The sequence below is a fragment of the Thermobia domestica genome, chromosome 7 (genome assembly GCF_964235325.1).
Source record: "Thermobia domestica chromosome 7, izTheDome1.hap1.1, whole genome shotgun sequence".
NCBI lineage: Eukaryota > Metazoa > Arthropoda > Insecta > Zygentoma > Lepismatidae > Thermobia > Thermobia domestica.
In genome coordinates this window covers 33,579,627-33,599,265 of record NC_137460.1, presented here as the reverse complement: position 1 = coordinate 33,599,265, position 19,639 = coordinate 33,579,627, and the positions used below count along the sequence as shown (strand labels likewise).

General features: G+C 39.0%; 1 protein-coding gene across 7 annotated transcripts in view; it reads right to left on the bottom strand.

Moving 5' to 3' along the window:
- The window catches only part of raw (NDT-like domain-containing protein raw), a 482,020-nt gene that overhangs the window by 345,214 nt on the left and 117,167 nt on the right, over nucleotides 1-19,639 (bottom strand). For 5 of the 7 annotated variants that reach the window (XM_081764465.1, XM_081764468.1, XM_081764463.1 and 2 more), the window contains exon 2: nucleotides 1,290-1,518. The exons of 1 other annotated variant lie outside the window; for it this stretch is intronic. In XM_081764465.1, coding sequence (XP_081620591.1) covers nucleotides 1,290-1,321 — 32 coding nt within the window. In that variant the 5' untranslated portion in view covers nucleotides 1,322-1,518. Of the gene's footprint in view, nucleotides 1-1,289; nucleotides 1,519-16,442; nucleotides 16,551-19,639 lie in introns of those variants that run through there. One more of the 7 variants, XM_081764464.1, reaches the window with a different exon arrangement.

Here is a 19,639-nt window from a genome sequence, read left to right as displayed (position 1 = left end):
TTTTCTATATTGTTCATATCCTTCATTAAGGTAGGCCTATCCACTATTTTTTTTTAAAGTCAGTTAAAAGCCTTAACGAGAAAATAACAGAATTTATATTTATTCAAATATTTCTTCACTCCGGTGGGTTGAACTAATACTGTGCCTTGGGTTATGACGGGTCTGGGCTGGCTCTACCATATGTGCACGGGGCAGCAAAATCTGTCACAACTATATTATTTAAAATAAATATTTCTTGTTGGAAACAGAATTCATGATGAAGATGGTACATACATTTACTTAACTGATCTTCTATTTGAATACTACATTCATAAACCATGTTTAGGTTGCATTAGTTTAAGGTCACATGGACAGTGCTAAAGCAAATGATCAAACAAATCCCAGCATGAATAACTTGATTGTTGTCAAGTACAAGAATTCAATTCTCGAACACTGTTCCATTTAGTTAGTCGTCACGGTTTTGATATGAGAGCTGGTCTTGTCTCTCTCACAAACAAGTTCCTTATTATTGAAGGTGGAAACATTTTTTTTAAACAAATTAACAGATATAGAAGGAAAATGAAGAAAAAGATAAAAGAGCTGGTGTCACTGGAATTGCAAACTGATGTATTGAGATTGAAGCTCCATATTGAATTCTATAAAAATGATTACTATCTTTCCTCTGCAGGTGTGTTTTTTTTATCTTTTACTAACATAATAGATTATTATTTAAAGAAAGAAAGAAAAAACAGACACAACGAGATTGTATTTGTAATATTTAGGGCTTTCTGAGTGCGAGTGTTTTCCCCTCTCGTTTGTTATTCATGATCAGATAGCATAGGCTTTTAAGACATGCTCTTTCTGGAGAAACGGGGTGGTCACTGCCCACTCTTGAGAGGAAAGTGATTCCAGCGGGCGGTAGGGGTGGCAAATAATGATATTGTACAGGGCGGCAAATTGCCTAGGGCCGACCCTAGTCGGGATGTCCCGTCTCTTACCACTTTATTCGTTTTTCAATTAAATATTCTATTCTTTACTCTCATTTACCATAATTTATTTCTTTTAGTGAAAGATTCAACTATCACATTTCCGAACTGGTGGAACTTACTTTCATAAATCACTATAATTTAAGGGCAGTTTATCTTGTGGAGTTGTTATCAAAGCATCCAAAAGAAAGTATCATCTTCGGTTGTTAGAAAAAAGAAAAAAATCAAACCAGCATAGTTTACATTCTTGCTCTTATGGTACGCACTATAAACAAGTACTTGCACACAACAATACCGTCAGCTTCTGACGTCACAACTACTCACCTGGTCACTTCGCCCAGCACCCGGATGGACATCGCAGGATTTCTTTCTCAATAACGAAGGCGCGCGCGCACGCAATTACGTACGTACGCGCATACACATACACACACACACGTTCACGTGGGCCACAGCAACGTCATTTGCGCTAGTGCTGGTGGTGGTGATGGGTGCCGTCTACTACACATAAAGCACGGACGCCATGCATCCCCACATACACGAACTCACACTCCACCTGGTAAAAGAGAAAGAAACACACACGGAATAAATAGTTGGCACTACTCGAAAATACTCCAGCCGAGCAACTCGGATGGAAGAAGATGGTGATGTCACAGCTAAAAGCGGCGGTTGCAGGGAGACAGGGCCAAAAAGTTTTTTTTTTTTCCCTAAACAATTCTGGGTCACATACACATGGCGCGTTTCAGCTGTTCCAAAACTACCAACAATTTCAGTTCTCTACATCAACAATCAAAGCTAGGAGGTGAACATACATACATACATTACACTTTAAATGTGAAAACGAGGCTAAGGTTGAGTTAACAGGTGTGGTGGGTGAAGCATCCAAGGTTACAAGTATTGTAGGTCTCTATATTACTATCTACTTCGATGCGACGATTGCCGGCCACTCGCTTGGCTTACAAGGGCGCCAAAGGTGGACGAGGTCATATCGGTAAGGTCCAACACTTCCCCTAATTCTTCCATCATTGTTGACTTCTGAAGGGCACAGTTAGCCATGATAAAGTGTTACATCACGATAATTTTGGTACTAGAATATCTTTTGCTGCATAAGAGCCAAGAATTGTCATATACAAAGATTATACTTTGTATAAGACAAACCAAATGATGGCCCCAGTATTCGATTTTTTTTTTTTAAGAATCTTCATCCCGGCGAAATTAAAATACCGCTAATTTTACAGTAATTATGTGATATCTTCAAATAGATAAAAGATAATCGAAATGTGAAACAAGAGCGCCCTAGACAATATTATTTTACATGAGAAACCGTTATCACGACTCACTTATCTGCTTTCAATTTCGAGCCATTTTTAAAATCGGCATTTATTTTCGCGTTTCTAAACAGCTGAAAATGGAAAGCCACTAGGTGACTTGTGATAACGGTATCTCACGCAAAATAATATTGTCTAGGGCGCTCTTGTTCCATATTTCAATTACCTTTTATATATTTGAAGATATCACATAATTACAATAAAATTAGCGGTATTTTAATTTCGCCGGGATGAAGACTCTTAATATAATATCGCTGCACGAAAATGTTGAAGCAAAGCATAAGTCAATTTACAGTAGAACCTCAATCATTTGAGTCTCAACAACCCAGTGCTCGATATAATCTTAAGAGTCCTTATCACTGCGAAATTAAAATACCGCTAATTTTTCAGTAATTCTGTGATATCTTCAAATAGAAAAAAGATAATCGAAATGTAAAACAAGAGCGCCCTAGACAATATTATTTTGCATGAGGTACCGTTATCGCGAGTCACCTAGTAGCTTTCCGTTTGCGGCCATTTAGAAACGCGAAAATAAATGCCGGATTTCTAAATGGCTTGAAATCGAAAGTAGATAAGTGAGTGGTGATAACGGTATCTCATGTAAAATAATATTGTCTAGGGAGGTCTTGTTCCATGTTTTGATTATCTTTTATCTATTTGAAGATATCACATAATTACTGTAAAATTAGCGGTATTTTAATTTTGCCGTGATGGGACCTCTTAACCAGTGATGGGCAAACTACGACAGGCGAGACAGAAGCGACCCCTTGAAGAGTTCTATCTAACCCATGACATGATTCCTAATTTAATGAATGAAAAGAAGAAGAATTAACGAAAATAAATATTTTTTCTAATCTTGATTATCTTCTTTCTTCCTCCCTTTTATGTTCAGCTTGATGATCACATTTCAATTACCCCCCCCTACACACACACACAAATAAAAGTTCTGTGCAGTGGACCCCAAGATATGGATTCGATGTATTTTGTTACACAGAATCAAAACTTCAAAACCCCAGGATGACTGATTGAGTCAATTCCTTTTAATGGGCGAAAATTTTGGGTGATTTTGGATAGGGAGGACACATGTTTTTCGCTCACAAAACAAAACTGAGACGGTTAATCGTCCTAGGGTTTCGAAATTTAGATTCTGTGTAACAAAATATATCGAATCCATACCCTGGGCTAGGCTGAACAGAACTTTTTCGAATGGTTGTGTTAAATGTATCCTCCCATACAAAATTGCTCAAGTTTTTCACCCATAAAAAGGAACTAAGACGGTAAACTATCCTGGGGTTTTGAATTTTGAATTCTGTGTAACAAAATACATCGAATCCATACCCTGGGGTAGGCTGAACAGAACTTTTTTTGTATGGTTGTGTTAAATGTATCCTCCCATACAAAATTGCCCATAAAAAGGAACTGACACGGTCACCTATCTTGGGGTTTTGAATTTTGAATTCTGTGTAACAAAATACATTGAATCCATACCCTGGGGTAGGCTAAACAGAACTTTTTGTACGGTTGTGTTAAATGTATCCTCCCATACAAAATTGCTCAAGTTTTTCACCCATAAAAAGGAACTAAGACGGTCAACTATCCTAGGGTTTTGAATTTTGAATTCTGTGTAACAAAATACATTGAATCCATACCCTGCGGTAGGCTAAACAGAACTTTTTGTACGGTTGGGTTAAATGTATCCTCCCATACAAAATTGCTCAAGTTTTTCACCCATAAAAAGGAACTAAGACGGTCAACTATCCTAGGGTTTTGAATTTTGAATTCTGTGTAACAAAATACATTGAATCCATACCCTGCGGTAGGCTAAACAGAACTTTTTGTACGGTTGGGTTAAATGTATCCTCCCATACAAAATTGCTCAAGTTTTTCACCCATAAAAAGGAACTAAGACGGTCAACTATCCTAGGGTTTTGAATTTTGAATTCTGTGTAACAAAATACATCGAATCCATACCCTGGGGTAGGCTGAACAGAACTTTTTTTGTATGGTTGTGTTAAATGTATCCTCCCATACAAAATTGCCCATAAAAAGGAACTGACACGGTCACCTATCTTGGGGTTTTGAATTTTGAATTCTGTGTAACAAAATACATTCAATCCATACCCTGGGGTAGGCTAAACAGAACTTTTTGTACGGTTGTGTTAAATGTATCCTCCCATACAAAATTGCTCAAGTTTTTCACCCATAAAAAGGAACTAAGACGGTCAACTATCCTAGGGTTTTGAATTTTGAATTCTGTGTAACAAAATACATTGAATCCATACCCTGGGGTAGGCTGAACAGAACTTTTTTTTGTATGGTTGTGTTAAATGTATCCTCCCATACAAAATTCCCCATAAAAAGGAACTGATACGGTCACCTATCTTGGGGTTTTGAATTTTGAATTCTGTGTAACAAAATACATTCAATCCATACCCTGGGGTAGGCTAAACAGAACTTTTTGTACGGTTGTGTTAAATGTATCCTCCCATACAAAATTGCTCAAGTTTTTCACCCATAAAAAGGAACTAAGACGGTCAACTATCCTAGGGTTTTGAATTTTGAATTCTGTGTAACAAAATACATCGAATCCATACCCTGGGGTAGGCTGAACAGAACTTTTTTTTGTATGGTTGTGTTAAATGTATCCTCCCATACAAAATTCCCCATAAAAAGGAACTGATACGGTCAACTATCCTAGGGTTTTGAATTTTGAATTCTGTGTAACAAAATACATTGAATCTATACCCTGGGGTAGGCTAAACAGAACTTTTTGTACGGTTGGGTTAAATGTATCCTCCCATACAAAATTGCTCAAGTTTTTCACCCATAAAAAGGAACTAAGACGGTCAACTATCCTAGGGTTTTGAATTTTGAATTCTGTGTAACAAAATACATCGAATCCATACCCTGGGGTAGGCTGAACAGAACTTTTTTTGTATGGTTGTGTTAAATGTATCCTCCCATACAAAATTCCCCATAAAAAGGAACTGATACGGTCACCTATCTTGGGGTTTTGAATTTTGAATTCTGTGTAACAAAATACATTCAATCCATACCCTGGGGTAGGCTAAACAGAACTTTTTGTACGGTTATGTTAAATGTATCCTCCCATACAAAATTGCTCAAGTTTTTCACCCATAAAAAGGAACTAAGACGGTCAACTATCCTAGGGTTTTGAATTTTGAATTCTGTGTAACAAAATACATCGAATCCATACCCTGGGGTAGGCTGAACAGAACTTTTTTTGTATGGTTGTGTTAAATGTATCCTCCCATACAAAATTCCCCATAAAAAGGAACTGATACGGTCACCTATCTTGGGGTTTTGAATTTTGAATTCTGTGTAACAAAATACATTGAATCTATACCCTGGGGTAGGCTAAACAGAACTTTTTGTACGGTTGTGTTAAATGTATCCTCCCATACAAAATTGCTCAAGTTTTTCACCCATAAAAAGGAACTAAGGCGGTCAACTATCCTGGGGTTTTGAATTTTGAATTCTGTGTAAGAAAATACATCGAATCCATACCCCGGGTAGGCTGAACAGAACATTTTTTGTATGGTTGTGTTACATGTATCCTCCCATACAAAATTGCTCAAGTTTTTCACCCATAAAAAGGAACTGATACGGTCAACTATCCTGGGGTTTTGAATTTTGAATTCTGTGTAACAAAATACATCGAATCCATACCCTGGTGGCCGGTGCATAGAACATTTATGGTTTGTGTATGCCTGTGTTATTAATAGGGCTTAGTGTTACAGGACTTCTGTAAAATATACGTACCATTGTTGTCTTGCCTAGCAGAATGTTTCTTTCTTTGTTTTTTTTTTCCCTTAGCCCTGTTTTAAAAATGTTTGCTCATCACTGCTGAGCCAAGAAAAAAAACCTGGCCTCTTGAAAAAAAAAGCAATACGACATTCCTTAATTGAAAGAAAGAAAAAAATGTTTTAATCGAAGAAAGTTCATTAGCCTTTGTTTTATCTGTGAACCCTCGATCTTAAATTAGAGAGCCTAGTGAAAAAAAAAATGTTAAATTCGCATACACCTGCTCTCAATCTCTCTGTTATATACAGATACATAAACATGTGGTCTTAGAGAGGAAGTGAGTCTTTAAGACCAGACATAAACAACAACAATTCATTACAACAATGGTTCTTCAGATTAAGATCAGATCAACTTCGCCTATGCAACAAAACAAAGGCAGCACTTTTTAACTCTGACGACTAGTCGAGTTTTTAAATTTAGTGAAGCTAAGGATCCAGCAACCGTTTCCGAATAAATCATTTCTTAGCAGACCACAATTTTCAGTTTTGATTTCGAATCTAACTTAATGTCCACAAAGTACATGTCATAAAAGTCATAATACTCATAAATAAGAGGGAATTGTAATGGAATCCGCTAGAGGTAACAATCGATTATGAAAACGTCAATATCAATTCCATTTTAGAAATTTTTTCCACATGCAAAAATTCAAGAATGTTACTTTAGCTATTCTTAAAGTATATGCAAAAGGGTTCAAGGAATCGATCAATTGAATTACTTTGCATATCGAAATGAGCATGTTACGAAGTGGTGTTCTAGCAGAATATCAGATATTTTCATTCATAACTATAGAAAACACAACGGACGTACCACAGGGTCTACTCCTAGCTTTCATGACTACGTGGTTAAAGAGGCCTTATCAGTTTACAAGAACTAGTAACTGTCATTAAAAAAAAAAAAAAAAAAAAAAAAACAACAACTGAAACCCAATCTTTCTATTTACTGTGTACATATTACAACTTCTTGAAAGCAAGAAAGGTATTTCAACCTATGCAGCACTGCAATCTAGTGGACAAACAGTGAACCACATCATTAAAAACGTATATTTTGGCGCACTTTCCCCTCCCTGTCTAAAAGAATCCGTTGTTTCGGAAACGGCGAAACTGGTTTTTCCTTTATGTCAGCGGGAGGGCGATAGCAGGTAGCAAGCAAGACGTCCCAGAAAGTTGCACACTGTTTAACTCCTTGCAAGATGGAAAAAAATGTTTTATGACCCTTTCAAGACTATGTGTATATGGTGAAATATGGTGGGGTTTAAGATTTATTTTTATGACAGTTACAAGTTCTTCAAACGTGGCAACCCCCTTTTATATCTAAATTAAAACTCTGAAGCGTACACTACTGTATGTTTATTACATACTAATTAAAGTAATTCATAAATTTGTGACAATATTGTCGCTTTATTTATGTATCTCCCCAGTAAGCTAGTAGTGCGGGAATTTTCTTCAAACAATATTAACTGGGGGAGGGGATGAACTCCCCAGAATTTCACATCCTGGCTATACCCTATGATTTCCTCACCCAATTAAAACAGTTTGGCCGGCCGTAACACGTCACGGTTTGCAACGACAGAGAATTCAATAATTACGCAAGCAACAACGCGGGCGGCCTATACAAGTAAACAAAATAAAATAAAACTCAACTTTCAGCACGCAAATTGGGCATAAATATTGTTGTGTACATGTTATGAGTGCAAAATCTTAACCACGCATACAAGAGCGTAATACGTCTTCAGCGCTAGAACACCAAGGCCTATCAATCATGTTGCAAAAACATTTGGCGTTACTACGTTTAAGCTAATCCTCCTACAACACGGGCCTTTTTTTTTTTTACGCCCTTCTCCTTTGGCACAAACAAATCACATCTCTATCTGTTTCATTCTCTCTCTCTCTTCCCGTCTCTTTCTCTATCTCTTTAATTACAGATGGTACAGGAAGAGTGATACAAGTTAAAAGGACTTCTCTCCACTGGCAGTTTCATCAAATCTTTCTCTCTCTCTTTTTCAAGAACGTTGCCAACTCTATACAGAAAACACACCTAGAAAATCAACATAAACAATAATACCGTATTATTTCATCCGTAATTCGTACCGAACTTTTTGCAGCGAAAGTTTTATTTGTATATTGTATTAACTTCTTGCCTTGTCTCATGGCACATGAAGAACTTTTTCTCTAAGTAGTTCCTCCACAATTTCATGACACTTTCAGTGGGAGGAAAGTAGGGATGGCCACAAACGACTTCGAGCGAGTTTTCACTGAAACTCGACTTGACTCGAAACAGACATCTTTGAGCCCGACTAGAGAACTCGGCACGAAAAATTTCCTCCAACTCGACTCGAATTTGACTTGAGTTTCGAGTCGAGTCGAGCCAAAACGAGCCAAATGCTGTGTGTAGTTCCAAGTACTTTCTACAAGTATCCTACATAGACAATACAATTATTATCAATGATACTTACTACAACTTCATAATCATAATAATAATAATCATCATCATTATTATTATTATTATTATTATTATTATTATTATTATTATTATTATTATTATTATTATTATTATTATGTTTGTATCCGAATACTAAAAACTAGTTGACTACTGACCTCGGTAGTCGTGAAGTGAAGTCTAGGAGACAAGGACATCGTTCACGAAGTTCTGGGGTTGAGTTCCGCTGGAGCAAGTATTTGGGTTCGAGCCAAAAATTGTTAAAAGTTATAGGGCGCCGGCCAAACATGTTCGGCCCAGTTTAGGGTTGTCAACGGCTCTAGCGGCTTGACTGATAGCTCATTAACTATCAAGCCGAGCCAACAGCTCACCCAACCGAGCTGGCTCGAGCCGATAGTTCACCTGAACCGAATCGGTGTTTCATCCTAACCGAGCCGGCTCGAGCTGTTCGCTCAGTTGAACCGAGGTGAGCCGGTTGACATCACTACCCGGGGTGGGCTTCTGCTTGGGCGTGAGCTTTCTGGACCGAGTGAACAACACGTATTTTATTCTTGTAACTCCCCCGTTCACCCCACAACGCTAGGTGAACGCCAAAAATTAGAGTATTATCGGCCGGGAATCGAATCCGGGACCACCACGTTAATTAAGCATTTAATTCAATGCTTTTAAAGTCCGTAGTTCTAAAAATGCATTTCTGAACATATGTTTATAACGATTTCTTTCCTATCTTGACCTAGGTTATGTACTAGCAATTGTTTGGCACTGATTAACACCCTATAATATTCCACTGATAGCAACTGATTTCGATATCAAAAATTGTGAGTTGTAGCTACTGTTTTTCTCTCTTGTTCCCTCTCTTTATGTATCTTGCTCCTCCCACTCTAATGTCTCGGAGGACCTTAGTGGCTGCAGAGCGCTGTGTCGTCATGTTTATTTACCGTCGGATGACGTCAGCGCACCAAAGTGTAACTTCTCTCGCAGCCGTGCCATGTATGGTCCACCTTGCACCTATGTGGATGGTACTTTTTCGCAATGGGAAGAAGCGACGAATGTAAATTACCGACCATCAATACGTATATCACATACAGCCATAAAGAAGGTTATCCATGCTATCACGCAATAATGGCCGTTGTACGTATAAGTACAGTCTCGTTAAAGGGAGAAAAAAAAACTTGGAACATAGCCCCATACGTACTTTTGTTTCAAAATACTCTTATAGGTTTATTCAGTTTAGAGTTGTCTCAGAAACAACAATGGAAATTCTTTTGTTGTCCTTCTTGAGGTTTTCATTCATAAGACTGGCTATAATGCTAGAAATATACAGGCAGGCCCGTATTTACCGTGCACCCCTCTGCTCTAAATAATTTGTCACCTCTGCACAAAATCCCCTCCCCCCGAAAATGACCAATATTAGATTTGAGGTCGCTGAGATGAATAGTGATAGTTTCAATCCAACTCAACTTCAAGGTCATGCTTCACTACCCAGAGAGGGAGGCGAGATTTTAAAACTAATCGAAAACGACATATCGCACACCCAAGAGTATTAAAACTCAAAAAATGGAAATTTTGAGTTATCATCGCTCAAAAGAGAATAGAGAAAAGTGAGCTTTACCTGGTGGTATTTTTGCATAAACAGAACTAAACAAATTAACCCTTAGACGGCACAAATACCAGTATTCCAGGGAGCGATTCGATAGAATAACGAACTTTAAAAGTCATGTTTCCACAAATGTGTAATTTTGATTTGTTCCACCGGATGTGCGATATATTAGTACTGAATTCATAGTTTTCGAGGTCGCTGAGTTTGACAGTATCAGTTTTCATGATGTTCAAGTTCATCCTTACCCTGTGGGTGTATGTGTGTGTGTGGGAGGATTACTTTTTAAAAAATAATCAGATGAACTAGCTAATTAGTAACTACTGTAATTAGAGCGAATTAAACACATTAACATATTTTATTGCGCTTGCGCGGGACTCTGTAGGTTGCTAGTTTTAAATATTAGTTTATTGTAAATCTTAAAAAAGAATTCCAAAATTTTGCCGTCCTGTAAATTCTGCCGAGCACAGAATAGCACTTACCTAAATACGGGCCTGCATACAAGGGAGAGAGACACAGTAGAGTTCCGAAAACTCGGCCTAAGGTGGACCGTAGGGTGGCCGAGTTTGGGAAAATGCCGAGTTATCGGGAGTGGGGTTTAAAAAAGAATAAGTACGACTGTTTCTTCAGGAAATACAATACTGTACTTGTACGTATTGGTTGTATGTATAAAGGAAAAGTACGTACTTTATGAAGGTATAGAGCCTTTACTATACATGAATATGAAAATTAATGAATACACACTGTACACTAATTTACCTGACAAGACAGACCTCAGAAAAATACTCTATGAAGGCATAAAGCTGTCTATAATGAAAATTAAAGACTTGGTCGACTTTGTAAAAAGTAGCTATTTAAAAAAAAGAAAGAAAGAAAAGAAAAAGAAATGTGTACACGGTGTTTTTTCGCTTTGACAGGGTATCCTGACTGCCGGATTATCGAGTGCCGGGTTTTAGGGACTCTATTGTATTATGAATTAGCTAAAAGTGACGATGCCAGCTTTAGTTTCTTGGGGCACAGGCGAAGAGACAGAGAAAAATTTTCTTTGGGAGGGTGAAGCTATATTATACTATATCAGAAACGATAATTCTATATTACTTGACGGTTGACGTTGAATATATTAGGGATGGCCACAAAGTTCCGGTTCCGGCGGAACCGGTTCCAGATCTGGATCTGAAAACCCGGTTTCAGAAACGGATCTTAGGAACCGGTTCCAGATCTGGATCTGAAAACCCGGTTCCAGAACCGGATCTTAGGAACCGGTTCCAGACCTGGATCCGAAAACCCCCAAAGACCCGTAAAGGAGGCATAAAGTTCACCTTCAAAAATAATGCAAAGAGGACCATGCGCTTGTGCCTTCCTCGCCCAGACCCGCTTGTGCCCCCAGGAAAAAAATTTTTGGTCCACCAGTGGGTCTTTAGCCAAATGAGTTGGCCAGTTACCCAATTTATTTAGCCAAATGAGACAAGCTGCCGCTGCCTGGGCGCCTGCCTGTCGCTTCCACCATTTCATCTAGCATACTGTTCACAGCTTGCCAGCAGTTCGGGTTTAGCGTAGGGATGGTCACAAAGTTTCGGTTCCAGCGGAACCGGTTCCAGACCTGGATCCGAAGAACCGGTTTCAGACCTTGATCCGAAAAACCGGATCCGTTCAGACCCGAAAACCGGTTCCACTAGGAACCGGTTCTGGCCATCCCTAGAATATATTACATGTCTGGGGACCAGGCGTTGCTACCTTTAGAATGCTTGACCCCTTTCTCACCTCTCTGACGTCGCCACTGATTAGCTGACAAAAAGTTGCATTCTTGATATGCCATGGCTTCCTCCTGTCTATGAAACCAGTGCGGTCTTTGCAGCCCTGTTAAAAGATAGAAGAGCCCGCAGGTGCTCAACGAGTCCGCTGCTTCAACGCAAGGTTTGCCTGAAGTAATATTGTCAACGAAACGAGACAAGACACATTTTCGTTACAAGATAAGCAACGTATACACTTTTCGAGACGAAATAGCATTATTCGGCACTTTTTCAAAACGATACAGCCCCAAATTTTATCGCGTGGACAATTTCAACCTAAATAATTAAATATTTCTTGTAAATCCTACTAACTGAATCCAGGGGGGTAAAAGTGAGGGGAACGCGCGGGGACGTCGTCCTCCCACCTCGAAAAACATGTATAGCGTCCCCCCAGTTCCTAAAATATCACAATGGGTAAAGATAGATAAAGGGAACGACGTGACGTCATGCCACTATTCTAAGAAGGCAGTGGGTGTGGGGCCGAAGTAAGCTTCACATATTTTCCGAGGGCATACTTGAAACTGAAAGACTCTAGGAGCAGGAAACTAACACATAGAGTGGTCCAAAAGTAGGTATACATTACCGTACTGATCAGCTCATTGTATTTGTATTCTATAACATTTCTTGTTATCCATGTTTCTTTTATTATTTATTCTTAATCTGTTTTTACCTACATCTTAAGCTAGGAAGAGCCGAAACAAATAAATCCATAAACTAGGTTTTAGGATTTAGGATAGCGTTTCCCAACCTTTCTCAACTTGTGGCACACTACGGGTGTAACTTGAATTCTCGCGGCACACTCGTAGGTATTATTATTATTATTTGCAAATATAAAATACCATGGTAATTTTTTTTCTGTGATTACTGATCACCTACTCACAGAGATAAAAACTCGATCAATGGCTTTCCACTACGCTAATTCATTATGCTTATTTTTTATTCTAATTTTAAAATAGAAAACAATTGCAATGAAATATAGGACTCAGATTTTTAAAAATACGTTTTCTTTTTCGAAAACTGTATCCAACCTTTCACTAAGAACGAATATCACTAAATAACGAACGAACAAACAAATGTCTTGTACTTTTAACTTTGCTGTTTTAACCAAAACCGGTGCATATTATTGCAATCACACAGCTTGCGATGCGTCGAAGTCAAAACACAGCTGTTGAACAAAGTGTTGTTCTGTCATTCACGTGCGAAAGAGTGTTCTACGAACGTTCACTTGACGCGTACGGTACAAGTGCTTCCATTTCTCAGTGTTAGTATGACTCTCAATTGAAGCGTAACATAGCAGCTAACCGTGGAAATGTGTACGAGCTGAAATACTGTCTGCTACACAATAATAGATGTAAAATAATATATTACAATTACAGTAATTTTTTCCATGGTAGAGATTCATAGTAATGTAAAATACAAAAATATACATCCTATGTCTTGCAATTTGATTGCTATAGAATTAATAATTTTGTTTCGATTTCCTCGCGGCACACCAGCGGTCCATTCGCGGCACACCGGTTGGGAAACGCTGATTTAGGATTTAGATTTCTGGGCTTTCGGCATCTAAGGCCATTTAGCACGTCACGATTTGAGGGATGACGTCCCTCGGCGAGCACACTATCCGGGGAAAGGGAAGGAAGGAAGCGGCCTGGGACCTATAAGTTAGGTACCACCCCGGCATTTGCCTGGTGTGAATGAGGAAAACTCGGGAAAACCTCATTCAGGGTGGCTGGCCTGAAAAAGCGTGTTACACTTTTTAGGCCGAGTGACCCCACCGGGAATCGAACCTGGGACCGCTCACCCATAAACTAGAATGTTATACTTGATCAGTGCAGGGGTGTATACCTACTTTTGGGCCACTCTTTATATCGAACCTCCTTGCACGTTTCTGGCTTATGAAAGCATAGTAGTGATGAGCGCAAGAGTCTTGGTCTTGCAGTCTTTGCAAGAGTCTTGCATGCAAGACCAAGACCAAGACTAGATGTGCAAGACCAAGACCACCCGGGTTTTGGTCTTGCATTTGCTCATCACTAAAGCATAGGTGTGAGCGTATGGCATTTGGCATTGTAAGGATGAGAGACATGGACACTATGAGAAGAAAATGGAGAATGGAAGACTGAAACGCGGTGATATAGAGGAATGTTGCAAATTAGGTAGGCCGACAACGTATTAAATGAGAGACTTGAGTTGAGTTGAGTTTAACGTCCCGTTCAGCAGCGAGGCTATATGAGACGTGGACCTACTAATTAACGTGGAATCCGAACCACATGAGCTCCCACCGGGAATCGAACCCGAGTCTCCCACGCTAAAGGCGCGTACGCTAACCGCTTAGCCACAAAGGAGCTCTATTAAATGAGAGAGTATTGGAAATTGTAGGGAAAGAAAGGAAAGGAGGAGTATGGAGAAAGTGAAGAATATTTGGAAAAAGACGTTGGACGGAATCACGCAAGTAGTTATGGAAGGAATCACAGAAGGAAAAAGTACCTAGAGGAAGGCTATGATTGACATATACGCAGGGAAATACGGGGAGACGTCGTCCCCTCACTTCCAGAAAATATTTGTGGCGTCCCCCCACTTTCTAAAAAAATTACAATGGGCAAAGATAGGCACGGGAGACGGCGTGACGTTATGCGTTCCCCTGCCTTTTCAGATCCACTTTTACCCGGGTTCGATTCCCGGCGGGAGCTCATGTGGTTCGGATTCCACGTTAATCAGTAGGTCCACGTCTCATATAGCCTCGCTGCTGAAAGGGACGCTAAACTAAAATCAACTCAACTCAACTCAGATCCACTTTTACCCCCGCATATACGGGCCAAATAATACAAAATAAAAAGAAGAATACCTACAAACAAATGAAGTCTGGCTCAGGACAGAGAAGACTTGAAAGCTGAGTGAAACCATTGGTGACCTGAGATGATGCATGTTCTTTGTAAAATAACTGCATAGAGACATAGAAAGTATTGTGTTGTTAAAGGAAGATGGCGTTCGTCACGTACTATAAAAAAAACTGAGATGAAATGAAACCAAAGAACCTTTGACACCATACATGTGAGCTCTACCACTGAGCCAAATATCCTCTATAACTTTTAAAAGCCGTACTGTACGAGCGCCGTGACTTGTTGGCTATTAACAGGAGCGTAATTTCAGATTTTGCTTGGGAAGGGGCAAAAGCCCTTGATATAAGTAAAATTTCGCGTATTTCATTGATTTACTACTATTTTATTGATAAAATCTATAGAAATCTCAACCTGAGGGGGGACAATTGCCCCTCCCTGCCCCCCTAAATGACGTCCCTGGCTATTAAGAGTGTCTTTACAAAAGAAATACTTCTATAACAATGATATGTGCACGTCATTAGTTGTAAGATACTAAGCCGAGAAATAATTTTTTTTTCTGGGTACTGAGCGCAGCTTGTTCCTTAAACCCCTATATTTACAACTTTTACGTCCCTCGTAAATAATTGTTTTCGAACCTCGTGTATAATGTTTTTAAAAAAAGAAAAGAAAAAGAGAGTACAGTTTTCTCTTTCATTATGTACACTGGCGCAAATTCTGGGGGGATGAGGGGACATGTCCCCCAATCTTCAAACTGGGGGACTGACCCCTCAAATAATCCGATTTGAAATTTGTTTTTTTTTGGGGGTGGGGTGGGGTAAGAAATGTGAGGATTTGTGTCCGATTGTGTCCTCAGAATAAGTCTCAAATCTGCCCGCCTCCCAATGTTGAAGTCAACTCTGCTCCCCTGATCCTTCACAGCATTGTTTCTCAACTTCATAAATATTTTGAACATTGCTTTAAAAAAAAATATTGGAACGGTCTTACTGCCCCCCCCCCCAATGTTGAAGACAGATTTGTGCCGCTAATTATGTTCGTATAAAGCAGCAAGTACACGGAGATAACAGAAAAGATTATGAAAATATACGTACATTGGTTAATACATTTCCTGTTAAATTCTGAGACGTGAGTTCTGGGTTCGATTCCCTATAGAATTATTATACTTGCCTACAAGTTACATATTATATATATAGAAACAGCAATTTCCCGCGAATTCTGAATTGCACCCTTCACTTGAAATTTACCAAACGACCTCATTTATCCTAAACTGGCTAGGGTTCTCATTTTAGATGTGAGAGAAACGTGTTTAATTCTCGGTAGGTGTTTATGTGACTGAGAAATCCTAGTTAAGCACTCCATGTCTCATGTAGTGTAATGACTCTTAAAAGAAATGGTAAATTTCAAATTACGTGCCACGAAACAAATGTAAAATAAATTGAACTACAAAGTTCAAAACTGCCGTGTTATTAGAAGCAAGCTATTACATAAATTTTGTAAAAAAAAAAAAAAAAAAAAAAAAAAAAAAAAAAAAAAAAAAAGGGCTACAAGTTTTTAGTAATAAGCCATGAAAAAATATTGCAAGCAAAATAAAAAAAAAGAGAGAGAAAATAAAAACAGTAGATAATAGTGGTGTATTTACTACTTTTACTAGATTTTATGTTGTGTCATACCTCTTGGGTTGTTTCAAGCGCATACAGTATGCACAGCACGATTTCCTTGTACCTGTCCTACGAAGATGACACAACAAACCTAGCGTGATGAAAGACGCGAGTGAAGACTTTGAGGCTTCGAAACCGCTGGCGCCGTGTGACTGCCGATCGATCGATGTTGTAGCAGGAAGTGACGCTTCGAATCACGTGTTTTTGTGCTCTACCACGGCTAATAATGTAGAGAAAGGGGAGAAGACAAAGTCACCTGTGTTCTGCTCCTACATTCAAATGGAACGCTGCTCGTGAGATATCGAAGAATGCAAAATATATTCTTTTTACAGATTTTTGAAGTTCTTCAGCTACTTCTGGCGCTAAACCCATGGGGCCTTATACAGAGTCGTTCTGACGCGTGATTAGTACCATACTAAAGAGTTCGACTAACATATGTTTCCTGCAGTAAACAGGCCTATTATAGTATGACGCTAATCATACCTCTAAACGACTCTGCATAAGGCCTATGCTGTTCAACTGGGAGAAGCACATTCATTGCTAGGGCCGTCCCGCATGTAGGCCAAGTGGGGCATTAGCCCCCAGGACTCGCGCTATACGAGGAAACAGTTAGGTCCCTCAGAAAAAATGCATGTTCATACATAATTTTTGCAGTTCTGTAAAAACTTTTTGTATAGCATACATATATTAGGTTTTCTCTAACCTTCCTTTTCCGAAGAACATTCCATATTGCATTCCAAGGTATTCTGTCGCCATAAGTTTTCAATGCTTCTATTTTCGGTTTGCTAGATCGAATTTCTTATCCTTTAACTAAAGAAGTTCTCAAATTAACAATACAGATCAGCAAATAATTCCAGCTCGGATGTTCTGTAACGTCAGAACTTGCTCCTCTCAATCTCAGTAAACCACGGCCAAACATGCTGAATAGACCGATAAACGTGGCATTCGTAAATGTATTCCATTTCAGACATTCAAGCGTAAAGAGAATTACTTCAATTTGAAACGAGTAGCAGTGTCGCGTGTACACTACATGAAGGAGTTTGGTCGTATGGCGTGATATTGAAACCGGAAGTGATAGAAGTTTCCCGAACTTCCGGCTTACAGTGGAAACGGAATATATTCTCGAGAAGCTTCATTGGATTGCAAAAAGCAGCTTGACGCTATCAATAAGCGCTTTTACTCTACAGCAATCAATGATAAAATCCGGAACTGGCTGGTTTCTGCAACTTCCGGTTTGAATATAGGGTTAAGAGAGAGAATATGGTATTTATTTTTAAAACACTAAATCGAATTTTAAAAAAACACACATCTCGTTATCTTTTATCGCTTTTGCTCTGTGTAGATCAATATTGAAACCGGAAGTTGTAGTAGATTACTATTAGTTCCGGTTTTAGTATAGTTAAGGATGGACACAAAATACATTCCTGGGACGCTTAACCGATTGCAGGAAACCGCTTCTCGTTATCTATTATCGTATTTGCACTATAGTGATCAGCGTTAAAACCGGAAATGGTTGATTGTTATACTTCCGGTGGGTGGACTACTTCCATCAATGAACCGGATTCCTCAGTTTTGACCCTCTGCGCTCTGGCTAAAATTGATGATAGACAATCAAGTAGTCCTTGAGAATTTTTGTTTTCCAGGCGGACACACGCATACACAGACACTATAAGGAGTTTTGGTCTTTCAAAATCACGTTATTCCTTCCTCCTTCCTATAGCTTCAGGTTATTTTCAAACTTTTGATTCTGACGTTAAAAGAAGCAAAATAAACTCAATTATGTCTTGCTTAAGACGAAGGTGGATCCTTCTGTTTGCACCTATGATGATTTTCGTTTACAAAGTTTCGTCAACTCCCGCGTGTCACAAACTGAAACCAGAAAGCGAGGACTAACTGGAGTTGCCACAAGACAAGACGTGAAGAGACATAATTTTCGTGACGAGATACGATACAAGACAGAGCTTTTCAAAAATAAACATATATACCTTCCGAGATGAGACAAAGTTCTTCTAATACAAACAGATATACTTTCGGAAATGAAACAGAGCTCTTTTAATAGAAATAGATACATTTTCCGGGATTAGAGCGAGCTCTTCAAATAGAAACAGATACATTTTCCGAGACGAGACAGAGCTCTTCTAATAGCAACAGATACACTTTCGGAAATGAGACAGAGCTCTTCTAATAAAAACATGTATACTTTCCGGGACGAGACAGAGCTCTTCCAATACAAATAGATATACTTTCCGAGAAAGACAGAGCTCTTTCAATGGAAACAAATATACTTTGCGAGATGAGACAGATCTTTCAATAGAAACAGATATATTCCGAGAGGAGACAGAGCTCTTCCAATAGAAACGAATCTACTTTCCACGATAAGACAGAGCTCTTCCAAATAGAAATGGATACACTTTCCGAGAGGAGACAGGGCTCTTTTAATAGATACATGTATACTTTCCGAGACGAGACGGAGCTCTTCCAATACAAACAGACTACTTTCCGAGAAAGCCAGAGCTCTTTCAACGGAAACAGATATACTTTGCGAGATGAGACAGATCTTTCAATAGAAACAGATATATTCCGAGAGGAGACAGAGCCCTTCCAATAGAAACGAATCTACTTTCCACGATAAGACAGAGCTCTTCTAAATAGAAATGGATACACTTTCCGAGAGGAGACAGGGCTCTTTTAATAGATACATGTATACTTTCCGAGACGAGACGGAGCTCTTCCAATACAAACAGACTACTTTCCGAGAAAGCCAGAGCTCTTTCAATGGAAACAGATATACTTTGCGAGATGAGACAGATCTTTCAATAGAAACAGATATATTCCGAGAGGAGACAGAGCTCTTCCAATAGAAAAGAAACTACTTTCCACGATAAGACAGAGCTCTTCTAAATAGAAATGGATACACTTTCCGAGAGGAGACAGGGCTCTTTTAATAGATACATGTATACTTTCCGAGACGAGACGGAGCTCTTCCAATACAAACAGACTACTTTCCGAGAAAGCCAGAGCTCTTTCAATGGAAACAGATATACTTTGCGAGATGAGACAGCTCTTTCAATAATAAAAAAAGACATATTCCGAGATGAGACAGAGCTATTTCAATCGAAACTGATACATTTTCCAGGATAAGACAGAACTCTTCTAACAGAAACGGGTACTTTTCGAGATGAGACAGAACTCTTCCAATAGAAACACGT